The sequence below is a fragment of the Nomascus leucogenys genome, chromosome 21, assembly GCF_006542625.1.
Source record: "Nomascus leucogenys isolate Asia chromosome 21, Asia_NLE_v1, whole genome shotgun sequence".
NCBI classification, from domain to species: domain Eukaryota; kingdom Metazoa; phylum Chordata; class Mammalia; order Primates; family Hylobatidae; genus Nomascus; species Nomascus leucogenys.
The window spans coordinates 63,900,067-63,919,737 of record NC_044401.1 but is presented as its reverse complement, the minus strand read 5'-3'; the positions used below and the strand labels follow the sequence as shown (position 1 = coordinate 63,919,737).

Sequence of the window (19,671 nt, the reverse complement as noted above, 5' to 3'; positions counted from 1 at the left end):
TGTTCAAGTTCCAGAAAGAGGGGTGTTTTTTTTCATGTATTTGTCTAGTTTTTCACTGTTTTTGAAATACTAATTATGAAGGTAAATACAATGAGGCTTAGATAAATTAAGTGACTTAACCAATATAAGTTGCATATCTGGGATTCAAATCTACATCTCATAGATTCTGACTTCAAAACTCATGCTTATAACCCCTTCATATTTATATTGAATTAACTTCTAAGTATCTGACTTACTTAATCTTCCATGTGCAGATGTAGTGTGACCCTCAATTATGTAAATATTTTATGGGGAAAAGGCTTGAAAAAATTCAGCAAAATGTTAAAAAATGCTTTATCTGGGGAATGGAATTATAATCTATATTTCCCATGTATATTATCTATAATAACTAATATTCCAGCAACAAGTAAGTTTTAATTTTATATATTAAAAATGACCCTTGGCCGGGCACGGTGGCTCACACCTGTAATCCCAGCACTTTGGGAGGCCAAGTCGGGTGGATCACGAGGTCAGGGGTTCAAGACCAGCCTGGCCAAGAAGATGAAACCCCGTATCTACTAAAAATACAAAAAATTAGCTGGGTGCAGTGGCAGGCACCTGTAATCCCAGCTACTCAGGAGGCTGAGGCAGGAGAATTGCTTGAACTCAGAGGGCGGAGGTTGCAGTGAGCTGAGATCGTGCTGCTGCACTCCAGCAGCCTGACGACAGAATGAGACTCCGTCTCAAAAAAAAACCCAAAAAAATCCCAAAATTCAAAAGATAAACTTGTAAAAATTCAAGCTGTGTTTTAATGAGAAGAAAAATGTGTTTCCGAAAACATCAAAAATCAGGGTTATACACCTTATTGTTTTATAGATGATGATGGCAATGTACACCATTTCTAAAAGTCTGGTATACCTGATTAGGTAGCACTCAGAAAACATAGTTTCAGTCACAGAAACCATCATGCAGACAGGATGTATAAAAAGTGAGGTCTAGAGAAGAATAGGTGAAGTGTTTACTCATATAATCTAACAATCTTAAACCACTATAAGCTAGTGTGAGTAAAGAATAATTAAGACAAAGCTTCAAGTAATTGTCTTAACTTTAATTGCTATGACTTTGAGGATATGTAACTGACTTTCTATGTTGGAGTTTCAGAGCTGACCTGATCACAGCTTTCAACTCTCAGCTTTGTCTCATTTGTTTAACATGGCAGACTCTTAATTATGAAAGCTGCAAATTAATTGTATTGTGAAATACCCTGAGAAGCTCCTTGTATAGGTGTTATGCAAATGTAGTATGATTGATTGATAGATATGTACGTCTCCTTTGAAAAAAATATGGGCTCTTGCTGAGTGAAAAAATTAAACTGATATCCCCCATAACTATTATACTGCTTTTATAAAGAACCAAACATATTTTCCCTTTTTAAAAAAAATCTTAGTTTAGTAACTTTTCTGTCAGTGTTCTGGAATCTAAATAACATTAGTAGCAGCACTGAATGTTCCTGTGTGTTCTGAAGCCTTCACACAGAGGACTATATTTATATGTACATGTATAACTTATTTATTTTTTTCTAATTTATGAAGCTAAAGATACCCAGCTTGGCTATTAATGTCAAGCAACAAATCTGAAGTCTTACCACGATGTCGTTAGGTGTTCCAGAATTTTCAGGTGACAGAGGAGCTATTTCTTATAGTGTTTGCTTTTCATCTTACAAATGTGGACATCATTGCAGATTATACTGCAGAAAGATTTTTCAAGTCACTTAAGATGAAAATAACATTTTTAAATCAAGCTAGGCACACTGAAATTTTTCAGTTCCTTAGCAATTATTTTTGGTTTATTGTTTTAATCACTCAGGTATCTTAATGATTTTGAAACTGGATGTCTAAAAAATTGTTTTCCTTTTGTTTCCCCTCATTGAGTTGAGTAGCTAGAGAACAGAATCTCTTCCTAGGCATAGTTTACCCCATTCACTCCAGAAATGTATACTGAAACCTAATCTTTAGATTCTTGCTAATGGCTTTTTCTATAACATGATATTATCAATAACTTTTTTTTTAACATGACATGGTATTGCTTGGCATAAAATAATAAAGTAAACTCTATAGAACACTCACCTCTGTTGACCATGCTCACAAATCTGAGAACTAAAAAATCTTCAAGCCAGTTATTCAGAAATTGAAAGATAACATTAACCCCACCACGCTGTCACATAAACAAGCACTCAACCTAGCAATAAATAATTTATTCAGGAATTTACTAGCATTTGAAGGCAAATGGTGTGCTGAAAAGTGTGGACTTTAAGTTCAAATAGAGCAGGATTAAAGTCTTAACTTCACTTGTCAATAGCTGGATGACCTTGGTCAGTTTTCTTATGTGTATAAGGAAGGCAAAAATGATAGAGAGAGAATAAATAGATACAGCAGAATTTTTGTAAGGACTGGAAATACTATTAAGCTTACTTACTAAGGTTCCTGACCCATAATAGGCATTAAATAGTAACTACTTTATTAATCCTGGGAATTGTCAAAGCTGCTTTGACTGAGGAGGTAAAAGGGAACATATAAGAAGGAGCGAAATGGCTTCTGTATTATATTTTTGTGTTAAGGGACTTCCCCAGAAGAATAGATGTATCATTTTAAATTCTGTTCAATCTTTCTAAGGGTTACTGACATTTTCTCACTCACTCATTTGACAAATTGAGCACCAATTATTCATTCACTTAGCAAATATTTATTGAATACCTCATTCCATCATTAATTCGTTCATTTCTTCATTTGGGTAGTCAGTCAGGAGGGATTCTCCAAAGGACAGACACCTGGCCCTGGGAGATAAAGACGATTATATAAAGGCCCCGGGGGGGTTGCAGGCTAATGAAAATAAGATTGATGTAACAATGTGCGATCACACATTTCTCCTGGGATCAGCTCTTTCCTTCCAGACTTTCGGTGAAGGAAGAGTCAAGGATCCTCACTTTGGGAGCTTTACTGATTATCTTTTTCCCACGCTGCCCTTTATCAAATAGAGACTGGAGAGGGTCACTGTCATTTCTTTAGCAGAGCTAATTTTAGGCTATTATTTAAGGGCATCTTGTATTTCTGAGAAATGGAAAATTATTTCTTCCTTTTTTCCCCTCTGTTCAGAAATACATTTTTTAACTAATGGATTTTAAATAATAGTTTTAGAACAGAAATATTTAACAGATAGTACAGAGAGGTCCAATATAACCCCCCACATAATTTCCCTTATTACTAACATCTTATATTATTATGATGCATTTGTTACAATTAATCAGCCAATACTGATGTCTGATTATTATAAAGTCCATATTTTATTCAAATTTATTTGGTATTTATGCCCTTCTATTCCAAGATTCCATCCAGAGTACCATATTACATCGAGTTTTCTTGTCTCATTAGTCTCTTGTCTGTAGCAGAATCTCAGACATTTCTTGTGTTTGATGTCCTCGACAGTTTTGAGGAGTGGTAGTCAGTTTATTGTAGGCTGCCCCTCTGTTAGAATATGTCTATATTTGTCATAATTAGACTGGGGTTACAAGCTTCAGAGAGGAAGAACATAAAGGTAAGGAACAATTTTCATTGCATATCAAGTTTATCAAAATGATTTATGACAGATGATGCTGGCCTTGATTGCCTGGCTGAAATACTTTTTATCAGGGTTCTCCACTGTAAAATTACTCTTTTCTCCCACTCCATACTGACTCTTTGGAAATGGGTGACTATGTGTAGTCCACACTTGATGAATAGAGTGTTGTGCTTCACCTTCTGCAGAATAATGAACCTACAGAATTCTTCTACCTGTGAAATGTGTCACTTCTTCCTCATTTATTAATATTTAATAATTTACTTATGTCAGTACTGACTCACGTATAATTATTTTAGACTTTGGGTTGTAATTCTGTGCTACTTTGTTTATTTTGCTACTCAAGTTGTTTTAGCTTTTGCCATTGGGAGCCTTTTAAGTTGGATCTTGTGCCCTTTGTTATGCACTCATCAATGTATGGGGTGTTGTGTGTGTGTGTGTGTGTGTGCCTATTAGCACTTTCTTATTTACTAGCATTAAAGATGTTCCAGGTTCATCTTGTATTTTTCATGCCCTAGTCATAGAAGCAGTCATGTCGCCAAGGATAGGTTCTTTTTTATTGAAGAATGACATTAGAAACCAATATCTGGGTACTAGGTGTGCTAGTTGCTACTAGAGTGTCATTTATTTAGGTGCTTTCAGATGACAGAGGAAAGAAATATGTGTGTATATACTACTTATTATGTACATATATCTATAAATATTTCTATATACATCTATTTGTATTATGTTAAGTTAAACATATGATCTTGCTGTTGTCTCCAACTCTAATCCACATGGATCACTCTGCTCTCCTCCACTTACTGATCAGTAAATTTCCACTCCACACAGTGCTGTTCCATTTTGCAATACCATCAGTAATAAATTAGAATTTTGATTTCTCTTAATCTACACCAGCATTTCATATTGTGTGAGCTTGTTTTGTTTTGTTTTTTAGCCACTCTAACAGATGTATAGTGGTATTTCCTTGTTGTTTCAATTGGTAATTCTCTAATGACAAAAGATGTGAACATCTTCTAATGTGATTATTTGCTATTTATCTTCTTTAGTAAGATGTCTGCTTACATCTTTTCTACGTTTTTAAGTGGTATGTTGATTTTCTTATTGTTGAGCTTTAAGAATTCTTTGCATATTTTGAACATAAGCCTTTTATCAGATATGCATTTTGCAAATATTTTCTCCCAGTCTGTGACTTGTCTTTGCATTTCCTTTACAATGTCCTTAACAAAGCACAAGGTTTTTATTTTAATGATGTGCAGGTTATCAATTTTTTTCCAATGAAACTTGCTTTTGGCGTTAAATACAAAAACTCATCACTATATCCAAGGTTACCTAGATATTCTCCTCTGTCATCTTCTAGAGCTATTATAGCTTTATGTTTTGCATTTTCATCGATGGTCCATTTTGCATTAATTTTTGTGAAAGATGTGACTTCTAGGACTATTCATTTTATAACATATGGACTTCCAATTGTTCCAGTATCTGTTAAAAAGACAAATTTTTCTCCACTGTATTGCGTTTGCTCCTTTGTTAAAGATATGCTGACTATATTTGTATAGGTCTATTCCTGGGATCTCTTTTGTTCCATTGCTCTGTCTATTCTTTTGCCATTACCACATTGCCTCAATTACTGTAGCTTTACAGTAAATCCTGAAGTCAGCTAATGTCAGTACTCCACCTTTATTCTTCTTCTTCAGCATTGTGTTGGCTATTTTGTTTTGTTTTGTTTTGCTTTCCTTCTCTTTCCATACAAACTTAGAATCATTTTGTCTATATCCATGAAATAGCAGTTGGGGTTTTGATTGGGATTGACTTAAATCTATTGATCAAGTTGGGAAGACTTGACATGCTGACAGTGTTGAGTCTTTTAATCCATGAACACAGACTATTTCTCCACTTATTTAGATCTCTTTTAATTGATTTTATGAGATTGTGTAGTTTTCTGCATATAAATTCTGAAATACTATTTTATATAAACCCTAGAATTTCATGTTTTAGTGCTAATATAAATGACATTGTATGTTAATTGTGTAATTCAAATTCCATTTGTTAACTACTGGTATAAACAAAAGTTAACTGACTTTGATATATTAACATTGTATCTTGTTGCCTTGCTATAATCACTTATTAGTGCTGGAGTTATTTTTTGTTAATTCTTTGGGATTTTTCATTGCTGCCTGGGAACAAGTATTATTTCCTTCTTTTCAATCTATATACATTTTTTTTGCCTTTTCTTGTAGTATTGCACCAGCTAGGATTTCCAATACAATGATGACAGTGAGTGGTAAGAGTAAACATGCTTGCCTTTTTCCGCTATCCAAAATGAAAGCATCCAATTTATCACCATTAAGTAGGATGCTATTGCTACATTTTTTGGCAGACATGTTTATCAAGTTGAGGAAGTTCCTCTCTATTCCTAGTTTATCGAGAATTTTTATTTTGGATAGGTGTTGCATTTTTCCAAACGCTTTTTTTTGGTACCAATTGATATGATCATGTGATTTTTCCTCTATTCATTAGTGGATTTCATGAATTAATTTTCTAATATTGAACCATCAGTCTTGCATACCCAAGACAAGTCCTACTTTGTTGTGGTGCATAAGTCTTTTTAATTGTTGCTGGACTCAATTTGCTAATATTTGTTGAAGATTTTTCCATTTGTATTAATGAAAGATACTGGTCTGTAGTTTTCCTTTCTTGAAATGTCTTTATCTTATTTTGGCATTATGGTAATTTGGCCTCATTGAGTGAATTCAAAAATATTCTCTCTGCTTCCATTTTCTAGAAGAGATTATGTACATAAAGAAGAAATGTACCTACATAAAGAAAAAATAGAGGCCAGGTGCAGTGGCTCATGCCTGTAATCCCAGGACTTTGGGAGGCTGAGGCGGGCAGATCGCCTGAGGTCAGGAGTTTGAGACTAGTCTGACCAATATGGAGAAACCCTGTCTCTACTAAAAATACAAAATTAGCTGGGTGTGGTGGTGCTCACCTGTAATCCCAGCTACTCAGGTGGCTGAAGCAGGAGAATCGCTTGAACCCGGGAGGCAGAAGTTGCTGTGAGCTGAGACTGTGCCATTGCACTTCCCACAGGACAAAAACGAGCAGGAGAACCAGAGTTCTAGAAGTGAATTTGAAATGAGAGCCCTGAGGGCAGGCAAGGAAACGAGCAAGCAGATTAGGAAGAGTTACTTCCTTTGCTTAAAGCAAAACAAATACTTAGTTAGGTTTTTATATATACATAGGTGTATGTATATATCAAACGTCTTTACATGTACACTTATGTATATATGAAACGTCTTTACATACACACATATGTGTATATGAGACGTCTTTACATACACACGTGCGCATATGAGACGTCTTTACATACGTGCGCATATGAGACGTCTTTACATACACACGTGCGCATATGAGACGTCTTTACATACACACGTGCGCATGAGACGTCTACATACACACGTGCGCATGAGACGTCTTTACATACACGCATGTGTATATGAGACGTCTTTATATATACATATGTGTGTATATGAAACGTCTTTATACACACATGTATATGAAACGTCTTTATACACACATGTATATGAAACGTCTTTATACACACATGTATATGAAACGTCTTTATACACACATGTATATGAAACGTCTTTATACACACGTATATGAAACGTCTTTATACACACGTATATAAAACGTCTTTATATACACGTACATGTATATATAAAATGTCTTTATATACACGTACGTGTATATATAAAATGTCTTTATATATGCATATATATATATATACAAAGTTTGAAAAAGTCAGATATACTCATTTAAGAAAATTCTGAAAATATAGGCAAGAAAAAAGAAGACAATAAAATCCTTTTTATACTTAATTTCTCCCCCAAAGGATAACTACTCTTATTTCAGTATACATATATCCTTCCCGTCTTTATTCTACTTTTAACATAATTAGTATAATACACTGCATATTTGTTTGTAAATTTAATTCTTAAAAATATGCCATGAACATATATGCAAGTCATTAGTCTTCTGCACCGACATTTGTAATGACAATGAGATATTTCAATATATGTTTATAGCCAATCTCCTATTGGTGGCATTTAGTTTCCACCAATTTTGTTTCCAATTTTTTGTAATCATGAATAATAATGTAATGAATATTCTTGTGGCTGTATTTTGCTTATGTTCACATAAACTTCCTAAGTATATTTTTAGAAAATTAGGATTATTGGTAAATGGAGCACTGTAAAATACTAAGATTTCTAAATATCTTGCCAATTTCTCAAGAAAGATTATAGAGGGGCCACTGTCAAAGACCAGGGACCTGCCCTAAAAGTTGGCCTCTTTTAATCTTAAAGACACACTGTGAATCTAATGTCAAACATTCCTCTCCATATAGTTTTTCAAAATTTTTTTTTCAAGGAGCATAGAGTGGATTGTTACAGTGCTGTTTCTAAAATTAAACTAATTTAAAGCTTCTTAAAAATCATCCAAGAATATATATATATATTTATTTCTGGGAGCAACTCTTCATCCTTTCCATCCCAGTCTATCACCACCTCTCTCAGGAGACCCACGGTTCTTACTTTTAAGTAATTGGCAGTTTACAGTAGAGAAGCATTTCAAATCTAAGTTGGAACTGAGCTCAGGAAAAATAATAAGTTGTTTGTTTCCTATTTTCCAGCTGACCTTGGAGCCCATCTCTAAGCTTCTACTGAAATTTGGAGGCATCTTTATATGTTTTAAAAAGATAATCTCTGTGATTTCACCTTTTTCCTCTTATACAAAAAAAAAAAAAAAAAAAAGCGTCTATTGACTGGTTGCAAGACACATTAGTTCATTAGGTGAAGAATATATTGCTAAGCACATGTTATACATCCTAATAAGATTTGCTCTCATTTTGTACCTGGTTAATTCATGCAGGGGCAGCAAAGCATGGTGATTTAGAGCTCAGTGTCTGTGGAAAGACAGACTTTGGTTCAAATCCTTTTTTTTTTTTTAATTTACTGTATGATGTTGGGCATATTACCCAAACTATCCTAGTCCTAATTTGTTTGTTTATCTACAAAATGTTAACAATTGTAATCATATGTTTGATAGTGCTATAGCATGATTTAAAGAAAATACTTAGTAGCATGGAGCTAACATATAAAATGTGCTCAATACAGTTAAATAATGATAAAATGATAAACTATTAATATGCCATTTTCAGTGTCTCTTTACTTCTTCATATGAAAATTTATGATTCCAAACTGAGACAAGATCAAACGGAATAAATTTGAGGTAACACAAGGCCCACCTACCTTTACCAAATTATCATTTTCTCTCCTAAGAGCAGCAGAGGTATTTATCAAGGCTTAGTATTATTTATGAATAAAAAATCATGGACAAGCTGTTAATGAACTGCTAGGTGCAGTATCATATTCAGCTCTGCCACATCTTGAAATAGTGGGCTTCAATTCATGTTTCATGTGCAGATTAGTATTCATATTACTTACATTAAAAGGAGTAGAAATTGGTAATAAAATTCTTAGAGAATCTTTGGACAATGGTCCCTTCATGTCTCTGTTCATAATCTTGGTATTAAGGCAATTTACTAAGCCTTATGTATGCTTCAAACATCGTATTTTAGAATGTACTCTCATGGATATTTCCTCATTTTCTCTTCCTGTGTACTCATTCTTATTTCTAGTTAATGTAAAGAGAACACTGAGTCTCAGAGAGGTTAGGTAACTTGTATTCAGCTCTATAAAATTTGCTTGTGTCCTTTTTTTCTTCACAACTGCAGGTGCCATTCTGTTACCAGTGCTATTGTAAACAAACCATTTGTGGCTTTTCAAAGATGTCCTCCCCAAGGGAAAGCTGACATAGGCATCATCTTATTCCCATGGGGCTGCCATCACAAAATACTATAGAACTGTAAACAACAGGAATTGGCTTGTAAACAACAGAAATTTGTTGTTCACAAGTTCTGGAGGCTGGGAAGTCCATGATCAAGGCAACAGCAGACTTGGTGTTTGGTGAGATGTCTGGTGAGGGCTGATCTCTGGTTCATCTAGCTGTGTCCTTGCATGGTGGAAGAGAAAAACAAGTTCCCTCTGATCTATTTTATAAGAACACTAATCCCATTATGAAGGCTCTATCTTCATGTCATAGTCCCACCTCCTAATACTATCACCTTAGGGGTTAGGTTTCCAACCTATGAATTTTGGGAGGACACAAACATTCATTTCATAGTAGGGACTGACTGCATGGACAGAATCATGACTCCATTTACACCACCAGAGTAAAATAAAAATGTTTTCTCTTTTTCCGTAACAGTGAGATTGCTTTTCTACAGAACTCATGAATTTATCCATATTGTATTCCCATAGGACAATCTTATATTCCAAGCTCTTTGTATGACTATTTCAAATTGGGGAAATGAAAGCAGCTAGCTGAACAGTCTGAAAATGTAGCAAAGGCATTCTTTGCTGGTTTTGGTATTCTGCCTCACTCTCTTTGATTAAAACTGGCCCACTGACAGGATTTCCTGAAATGAGGTTCAAGTTAATAATCCCAAATACGAGCATCTTAAGAAACTAGTTCTCTGTACCAGTCTTTAGTTAAAAACTTAGTATGGCTTGGATTTAAGCTGTAGATAATGAGGTTTAAGAAATCCAGGGGAGAAATATAAGCTTTCTCAAATAGCACTAGTAATAAAAATTCTATTTATGGGCCAAAGGTATGGAATTGAAGCACAGTTCCTACTAGTGTGTGTAGAGCTTTAACTTGAAATCAGGATGAACTAGGCCAGATGGTTAAGAAATGTATTCTCTGTCTTCAGATAAAATTAATAGGATGTTCCCTTTGTAAAAGCATAATGACATGACAGGATGAAGTAAAAATTCCATATTTATGGCAATGTGTATTTAAGAAGCAGGAAACCACGGCAGAGGAAAAGAAAGAAAAATTTTGCTTTTATCATCTAGTAGTATTTCACAATTGTGAAGAATCACATTTCAGGCAACCTTCATTTAGAAAATAGGAACAAAATAAGAAAAGGCTTTTGCAATGCTCCTTTTGAAATACAAGGTTCAAGAATCCCTCATCTATGGTCTGAAGAATCTTTGGATAAGAGAATTGCTTCATATTGGTTTTCTTTATTGAGATTTGCATCCAAGCTCAATTTTTGTAAAAAGAGAGAGGGGAGAAGTGTAGAACTGGAGTTTAAAGGTAAATGTTGCCAGAAACGACTGATCTCTGTAGTTAAAATGATAATGGCACCATTTGTTTTGACTCTGTAACATCAATTTCAAGAGATTTAACAATAATCTCCATTCTGAAGACCACTTCAAAGATCTACCTTCCTCCATGGTGTTCTTTATCTGATTAATATATTAACTTTTCATTTTAAAGAGATCATTTATCTTGAAGCAAAATGATCTCCTAGTGAATACTGCATTGCTAGTATCAACATGGACAAACTACACAGAGTCGAAAAAGAATACTGAAGCCACAGTAGGAGAAAGAGTCTACTAGAGCTTTTAATTTAGTGGGTGGCAACTCAAAGGAATTAGAAGGTAGATCACAATAAATTAGCCTGCTCTGGAACTCTTAAGTGGAGGAGAACTGGCAGGTAATAATTTAGTTGAAATTACCCGTCTAAACGTGAGTATCATTCCAAAAAGTTAATTAGCATTGTTAGCAGCTGCAAGCTGGGTATTTAGCTCAGATGGCATATGGAAGCCATCTGTCACAATGCCTGGTACATAGTAAGCACTCAGTTAATGGTTATTAATATTATTTTAAAATATCTAATTTTCCTATACCAATTTTCTTCTGTTTGGAGAGCACTGTGTAATTGCTTTCTTCCCTACTGAAATGGTACTAGATGATTAACCACGTTAAAGAAAAAGGTCCTCCACACCCATGCATCCATGTTTCACCTGAAAGATTCCTGCCCTTGTCATGATGAAATGAACATGACTACTATGATCACGGTTGTATCTCCATAGCAGCTAGGACATTAAATGGTGAGATGCAGGAAATTTACACACACTCATGCTTGTGTAGCCATTTCATTCATAGTGTGGAGATCTGATTTCAGTGTATAAATGATTCATAAATCAGTTCGTATCAAATGCGTAGTCATATGGATCCCTTAACGGACAGTAAAAGACAAACACATGTGAATTAGGATTCTTGGTTTTGAAATGATAGTAATCACATTATAATAATCTTAAAATATTTTTATTAACTGAACACTCAAACGTATTGTTTAATATGTGCTAGGCAGTATGGTAAGCATGTGACATGAATTATCTTAATCCTCAAAATAAGCCTATGAATTATGTACTATTACTAATTACCATGCTATAAATGAGAGGTGTATTAATCTATTCTTGCACTGCTATAAAGAAATACCAGGGACTGGGCAATTTATAAAGAAAAGAGGTTTAATTGGCTTACAGTTCTGCAGGCTGTACAGGAAGCATAACAGCTTCTGCTTCTTGGGAGGCCTCAGGAAACTTACAATCATGGTAGAAAGTGAAGAGGAAGCAGGCATGTCCTACATGGCTGGAGCAGAAGGAAGAGAGAGAGAGGGAAGGTGCTGCACACTTTTAAACAACCATATCTCACAATAACTCACTCACTATCATGAGAACGCACCAAGGGGATGGTGCTAAACCATTAATGAATGATCCACCCCCATAATCCAACCACCTCCCCTCAGACCCCACCTTCAACACTGGGGATTACATTTTTACATGAGATTTGGGCAGGGACACAGATCCAAACTATGTAAAGAAGATTCTTGCTTATAAATGTGCAACAAAATTTAGCTAAGGATGAGAGCCACATTTCTCTCTTTACTACATACATAGTATTATACTAGTAAACCTTATTGTAATTGTTATTATTATTATTAACACAGAATGGTATCTCTTGGAAAAATATGCTTACATTAAAACATTATAGCTCACTACTAAAATAATTTTGTTTTTCATTGATTCCAGTTTTTCCCACCCACTGTCCATTTAGGATGGCTTCAGAAAAGAGAAATGGTGTCATATCTGAAGCAGTGTACTTACTGTCTTCATAAAAAATTCTGGGATGAAATGGGAATTGCTCATTAAAATGCATACATATTTTTAAATAACCTGTGTTTTGCATTTATTCTTTATGCCTCTGTACCTTACATTACCAACGATAAGCAAGAACATGGCATTCAGATTTAGCAGTTATATAACTGAGCTGAAAAGAAATCTCAACATTTAATTAGGAACTGTGAAATTGTATAAACCTGCTTGACTTTTCTCCCATTAAAAATTTTGTTTGTTAACACAAACTATTGCCACAAAATGCACTTGATTAGACTTTTCTTATTTAAAAGGTTTTTATCATTATTTTTTGATAATTTATATTTTTGCTGTGAGGTTTCTAAAATATCTAGAGCACACACTATAATAGTCAGGAGGAATCCACCATATCATGTAATTCAATCACACAGATAGAAACTAACCTAGCTACGATTTGAACTGAGGCATTCAGAATCCATTTGTCAGGTCCGTTCTAGATGAATATAGCAGGAAAATGACTCAAAATGGGCTTAAGAAAAAAATAATATATTGGCTAACTGAAATGTTCAAAAAGGTTTATGCTTGTTTGTTTTTCGGGGGGTGGGCATCAAGCATGCCTTGAGTTACGTGTGTGAAGAATTCCAAGTTTCTTTCCTCTGTGTTAGCTTCGGGTTTCAGAGATGCTTTCTCTATTTGGTGGAAAACTGTTGACTAGAATCTTGGAGTTTATACCTCACTGTCTCAAAAAACCTCAGTGGAAAGAGATCTCCTCTTCAAGAGCCATTCTGCAAGCAGTCCTGGAACTGAGTCTAATTGTCTCTGGTTGGTTTGTCTTCATCCCCATGTTTGTCTAGTCAAGGTGGCTATGCCCTACGAGCATCTCATGGCAAGACCTGAATTATGTGCTCTCACCTAATGCCAGAGGTGTGGTCAGCCCAACTGAAATGAGATGGGGAGGATTGGGTTTTCTAAGGAAAATAGAAATGCAGGTTAAAAAAAAAACAAAAACAAAACAAACACATGTCCTCTGCAGATTTAGAATACATGACATTAATTCTTGTAACCTTCTTCAAAATGGAACAATATAATTTTTAAAGCCCAGTACTGTACCCTGAATCTTATAACTTTCTCCTTAATTGAATGGTTTATCAGACTTACAACTCCAAACACAATTGAGAAAGAAGAAAAAAAGGAAAGAAAGAAAGAAGGAGAGAAAGAAAGGAGAAAGAAAGAAAGAAGAGAGAGAGAGAAAGAAGAAAGAAAGAAAGAGAAAGAAAGAAAGAAAAGAAAAGAAAATTCTAGAGGAGTTTTTCTTAGTGAGATTTTCTTGTCTCTTTTAAGCCTCATGTCTCTTGCGTTTCTTGCCTTTTGCTATCATTCTGGTGTGATTGTAGCTCTGCAGAGCAGTAAGTTCTCAATGTCTGTTCCACAGTTCATGGTTTTTCACAATGGTTCTACTACTAATTTTTTTTTTGTCTTATATGCCATTCATGTTCAATTCTCTAGACTTCCATTTTGATGTGTGTCTAATGCCTATATAAAAATACTGTAATAAGAAATATTTAAGGTTTCCTACAGTTGGTATTGTAACTAAAGTAGCACATGATTAGAGCCTACTGGGAATTCTAATTAATTGAATTTTTAAGAGGCAGACCCTGAAAGTATAATTTTTTGAAAGTGATTTATTAGATGAGTTTTTAGAAAGAACCCAAAGGAAAAGAGGGAAGTGGGGCAGGGAAGAGACAGTAGCCAAGCTCAGTATACTGTCAAGCAAAGTTCCACAGAAGGTAAATTTGACTCAATCCTATAGCTCTGGAGAGAATACAGGTCACACCTAGAGTTGTCTCACAACTAGGGGCACTGGAGCTGGAGAAGTTAGTTATACCCTAGAAACCAGTCATTTATTGGTTAATGGGTGCTCCTGGGGGCATGTAAATTCCTAGGTACTTTCAGTTCTCTCTTTGTGAAGATAAATTAGCTATAACAGCTTGAGGACAGTGTCCAAAAAGAGATAACATGTACTGGCTCTTAAGGGTGCAAAGTACATAGGATTCTGGGGCGGAAGAGGAATTAGAAGGGATATGAGTCCACCACTGACATTTTCTGCTACATTACTCCTCTAAGAAAAGTATTTCTAAATAGGATACTCCATTTCTCGTATCAAAGGGAAAAAATGCTTGTCCAGTAAGACTTTAATGTTGTCAGAGTTATTTTTCTTTGGAAAAGGTGGAATTCTCTTTATACCCACACAATTGGGCCACTTAAAATGGAGATCCACTTTTGTAAAGTAACAAATACCTAGGCTGCAAGGGAATGATCTAATTAGGTTTGTGCAAAAGTAATCCTACTTTTGCCATGACTTTTAATGGCAAAAACCGCGATTACTTTTGCACCAACCTAATACAATAGCTGTGAAGTCAGTATTCCTTTGAATTATACTCGTAGCTTCTACTTCAAGAAAACCTGAAAATGAATCCCAGCTCCGCCTCTTTGGCTTTAGAAAAGTAAGTGAAATTATATGTATGTATTGTACAGATACACATTACTTGGTACTCTGTATTGTACAGGTACTGTGAGTCTGCATAATATATGCATATAAGGTAGCTATTTGTTGTAATATTATTACAATTATCATAATTGTCAAAATGTTCAGTTACTTAGGTATTTAGTTATGTTAAAAAATGACTTCCGTCTTCACAATCAATATAAATAACTAAGAGCAGTGGGAAAAATACACAATTTTTACTTATATTTTGTCTGAATGTTTCAGATTAAAAGCTTTTTCAGTTGGATACTTTGCATGTATTTGTTATAAATCTCAGATTTGCTGTCATAAAAAGATAAAGGATCATGAATTCAGACAAATATTAGAGCTCTATTTTTTCTTTGTAAAACAATTTTCTGAGAAAATTTTTATTACACTGGTAATGCGTGCGTATTGCAGGAAAATAATGAAAACTAGAAATAAACAGCATAAAATAAAATAAAATAAAAGACATTTATATCAAAACTACCCATAGATAAAAACTTCACATGCAATACATACAACATATGCATTTTTAATTGAATAATACCTCATATCCTATAAAATTCACTAGACATTGTGAATATCTATGTGAATAAAGTTCTTTCCAGAATTTCATTCTTCTTGGTTAGTATGCCATAAAATGAATGAAAAAGAACATCAGTTATCTGAGGTTAATTGTTGCCAAGAATATACCAATTTACTGAAATGTCAAATTTGTGGCAAGTGGCAAGGCTTTTTAAAAGGACAAAAACTTAGTACATGATAATTAGTTTATTTTGTACTTAAGACAATTCAAAATTCAAGTTTTCACTGTAATTGTATATTCTGAGAATAATAGATGACTCAAACATTGATTTAGGGCACATTTTCTGACAAATATGTTTGAGTGCATATGATTTTTATCCTTCTATTTTATCCTTGATGTACACAGGAGGATAATAATTTTTTTCCAATAAAAATGTCTAAGGCTTCATAAGTTTTCTTGCTTGAAGCTTCTACTGAGACATCCCAACTTTCTGCAGTTGTTTACTGCTCAAACTCTCCAAATCTTTATTTGCCAAGCACTTTGCATGTAATTGGATGAGCCTCCCACATTCCTTCTGCTGACTTGAAGAAATTCTGCCTCTTCTTCAAGGTTTACCAATTGACTTTGCAAAATGACTTACTACCATTATTATTATTAATTTGAAATATAATGAGAATAGAATTATTTAAATTATCTAAAAATCTATAAGGGAATGAAGAATGACTTGACAAGAGGAAAGGAGAGATATTAATGTGAACAGACTGGGGATTCATTTTACAAATCATTAGTTTAGTAATGAATATTTTCTTTCTGGAACTTTGCTTGCAGCCTGCCCATTCTTTTTTTTTTTTTTTTTTTTTTTTTTTTTTTTTTGAGATGGAGTCTCACTCTGTCACCTAGGCTGGAGTGCAGTGGTGCGATCTCGGCTCACTGCAACCTCTGCTTCCTGGGTTCGAGTGATTCTCCTGCCTCAGCCTCCCGAGTAGCTGGGACTACAGGAGCGCGCCACCACGCCCAGCTCATTTTTTGCATTTTTCATAGAGACAGGGTTTCAACGTGTTAGGCAGAATGGTCTCAATCTCCTGACTTCATGATCCACCCGCCTCGGCCTCCCAAAGTGCTGGGATTACAGGCATGAGCCACCGCACCCGGCGCAGCCTGCCCATTCTTATATTATGCCTTCTAAACCATTAATTCCTAAATTCATCCCTTATTGTTAAACACTTAGTTTCATTTATTATAATGTGTTTTTCCTCCTTTGAAAGATACCCATATTAGACTAAAAATAATAGATATGAGAAAGTAGACGAAATTAATATTAATACAGTAACTTTATTTACAAATTATTTATAACAGGAGACAGGGTGTGATGTAAATCCATCTTTGTTCTATTTTTTTTAAATAAATAGTATATAAATGAGTACTTTTTTTGAGGATCATAGAGCCTATTTACCAATTCATATGGGTCTGTTTTATGGTGCTGTTTTCCCTGGACAATTTACCTCACCCATCACATGTCTTCAGTTACCTATTAGTACCAGGTTAGCTCTGGAATACTTTACATTTTTGCCTTAGAAACTTAAATATATATATAAAGCCTGCCTAGTCTTAAATGTCATGTTCTCACAAAGAATTTCCTCGACCACTATAATAAATTGACGTAATCTTGTTACTATCTCTGCACCCTATTTCTTTTGTTTCAGTTATTGCAGTTTGCAAGTGTACTTGTTTTTATTATTTGTTTCTGGTATGTTTTTCCACTAGTCTGTAAGCAACATAAGGGCAGAGGACATGTCTATTTTATTCACCAGTATTTTCCCTGAACATAGCACAGTGACTTGCATATGGCAGGCACTTAATAAAGTGTTAAATAAATGACTGATTGAGTGAATGGCGAATGATTGCATGATCTGGAAACTAGTCATAATACAACAGATTGATAGAATATTTTTCTTTAGAGTTATTTGTAAGGATGCTCTTCTTTTATTTTGCTGTCATAAAGATTAAACCATCTTCTATTCTAATGAGGTATAACTGTTTAGTCCAGTCCCTGATATTAGTTGGAGAAGGTTGGACGGGAGCTCGTTGCCAGGGAAAGTAAAGTACAGCAAATCCCAAGCTATCCTTGAAATCCCGAACTTTCAACAAGAAGATGAAGGCTCTTATGAGTGCATTGCAAGCAACCTTCGAGGAAGAAACCTTGCAAAGGGTCAACTCATTTTTTATGGTGAGCTAATTGAATTTCAAATGTATATAAAATATTTGGTAATGCCCCTCATAATAAATTGTGGAAGTCATTAGCATGTTGTGAAAAAGTGTCATGGGAGAAATAAGGAAGGCATATTTCCAGGTTTAGATGCTTAATACAATGATTAGCAGATGGGAATGACCACCTTTAAAATACGGTTTTAATTTTAGCATGGTCTATGAATGCTATTGTTTATTATAATTGCCTTGAAAATATCAGCAGTGTCATGTTAAAGCCATAAAAGTTTATCATAAAAGGAAGCATGAACTCCATATATTTCCCATAAAACATTCTGCAGCAGATTATAGCAATCTTGATTCTAATTCTAAGTAGAATTAATAAATGAAGGAAAAATTGATAGGAAAAACATAATACTGCATGGTGGTTTATAATATTTGTTTCTACTTTTCATATTTTGTCTACTCATAAGTAGGTAATATAAAATAAGGTGATTACATTATTTAAAATTATGTTTGTCTCAGTTACAAAAATCTCTCATAAACTTAAGAGGGATGATGAATGCATATATTATTTAAAAGCTGTCTTTGTGTCTTCTTTCATCCAGGATTGAAATTTTCTCTTACTTAACATTAAGTAAACAATACATCTCAGAATTCTTAAAATGCTGTATACTATTAAAATATCCATAACTTCTTTGATAAACTTAATATATCTGTATTAGATAATTTTTAAAAAGTATTGATATATGGCCAAAATACTTTCCTATGTGACATGTTTATAATCAATGATAAGGTAATTAGAGAAAATACATGTGCGTGTGTGTGTGCGTGTGTGTGTAATAACTAAAAATATCTAGGATACTATAATTATCCCATAGGAATGTTATTGAGTGCCCGTGGGGAGAACATATTGTGTGTCTGTAATATTATTTTCCATTTTCTTTAGAATTTCCAGCTTTAACCTGCAATGAAAACTACTATTTTATATATAGAATATAATTTCCTACTCATTATTCTCCTACAGTTTTAGCAAAGCTAGCCAAGAAAAGCAATATTTTTTTTCAATAGTACCTACACTCTAAAGGAAAGTCTTTGGAATTTAGTATCCTTTGTAAATAAAATAGGATACAAATGGGAGTTTTAGTAGAATGAAGATATTGAATGCTTTGGCTAGTTTTAAAGAAATATTTTCCATTTTATATATAATAGACGAAGATATAATCAAGGGATGAACCAGAACACAAAGGTATCTGTAAACTGGAAATCAATAATAAAGTACTTTTCTCTATACTGATATAGCAAATGTTAGCTTACATAGCAATTTTACAAACATTCACTTATAGAATTCTTAATCTTAAGAAGTAGAAATCTTAAGATTAATCTTAAGAGATAGAAACAATGTTCAGTGATACTATAGGCAAAATTGTCTTAAGTTACTTGTGCAGGATCTGACAGATAGTGATTGTCAGATTCAAGATCAGAACCTTGAAGTGTCTTCTGAAACTGGACTCTGCCATAGCATTTCAACATGGTGGTCTAAGTTCATTGTAATATAACTCACCACAAACAAATTAGCCATTTAATGAGCCTGAAATGGTCCTTGTGGGGGAATAATGGATACTTAGTCAATAACATAATCATTATGTTTCTTAGTCACATATTAATTCACTTTCTGAAGTGCTTTCAAAACAAAAGAGGATTACTGACTCAGTTACCTCAGAGTTAAGTAATAACTGAGAAATTCA

At 34.2% G+C, this 19,671-nt stretch overlaps 1 protein-coding gene across 3 annotated transcripts in view; it reads left to right on the top strand.

The window, feature by feature from the left end:
- CNTN6 (contactin 6) overlaps positions 1-19,671 on the top strand; it is a 338,762-nt gene that overhangs the window by 221,304 nt on the left and 97,787 nt on the right. For all 3 annotated transcript variants that reach the window (XM_030802180.1, XM_030802181.1, XM_030802182.1), the window contains one exon: positions 17,761-17,945. In XM_030802180.1, coding sequence (XP_030658040.1) covers positions 17,761-17,945 — 185 coding nt within the window. The remainder of the gene's footprint in view (positions 1-17,760; positions 17,946-19,671) is intronic.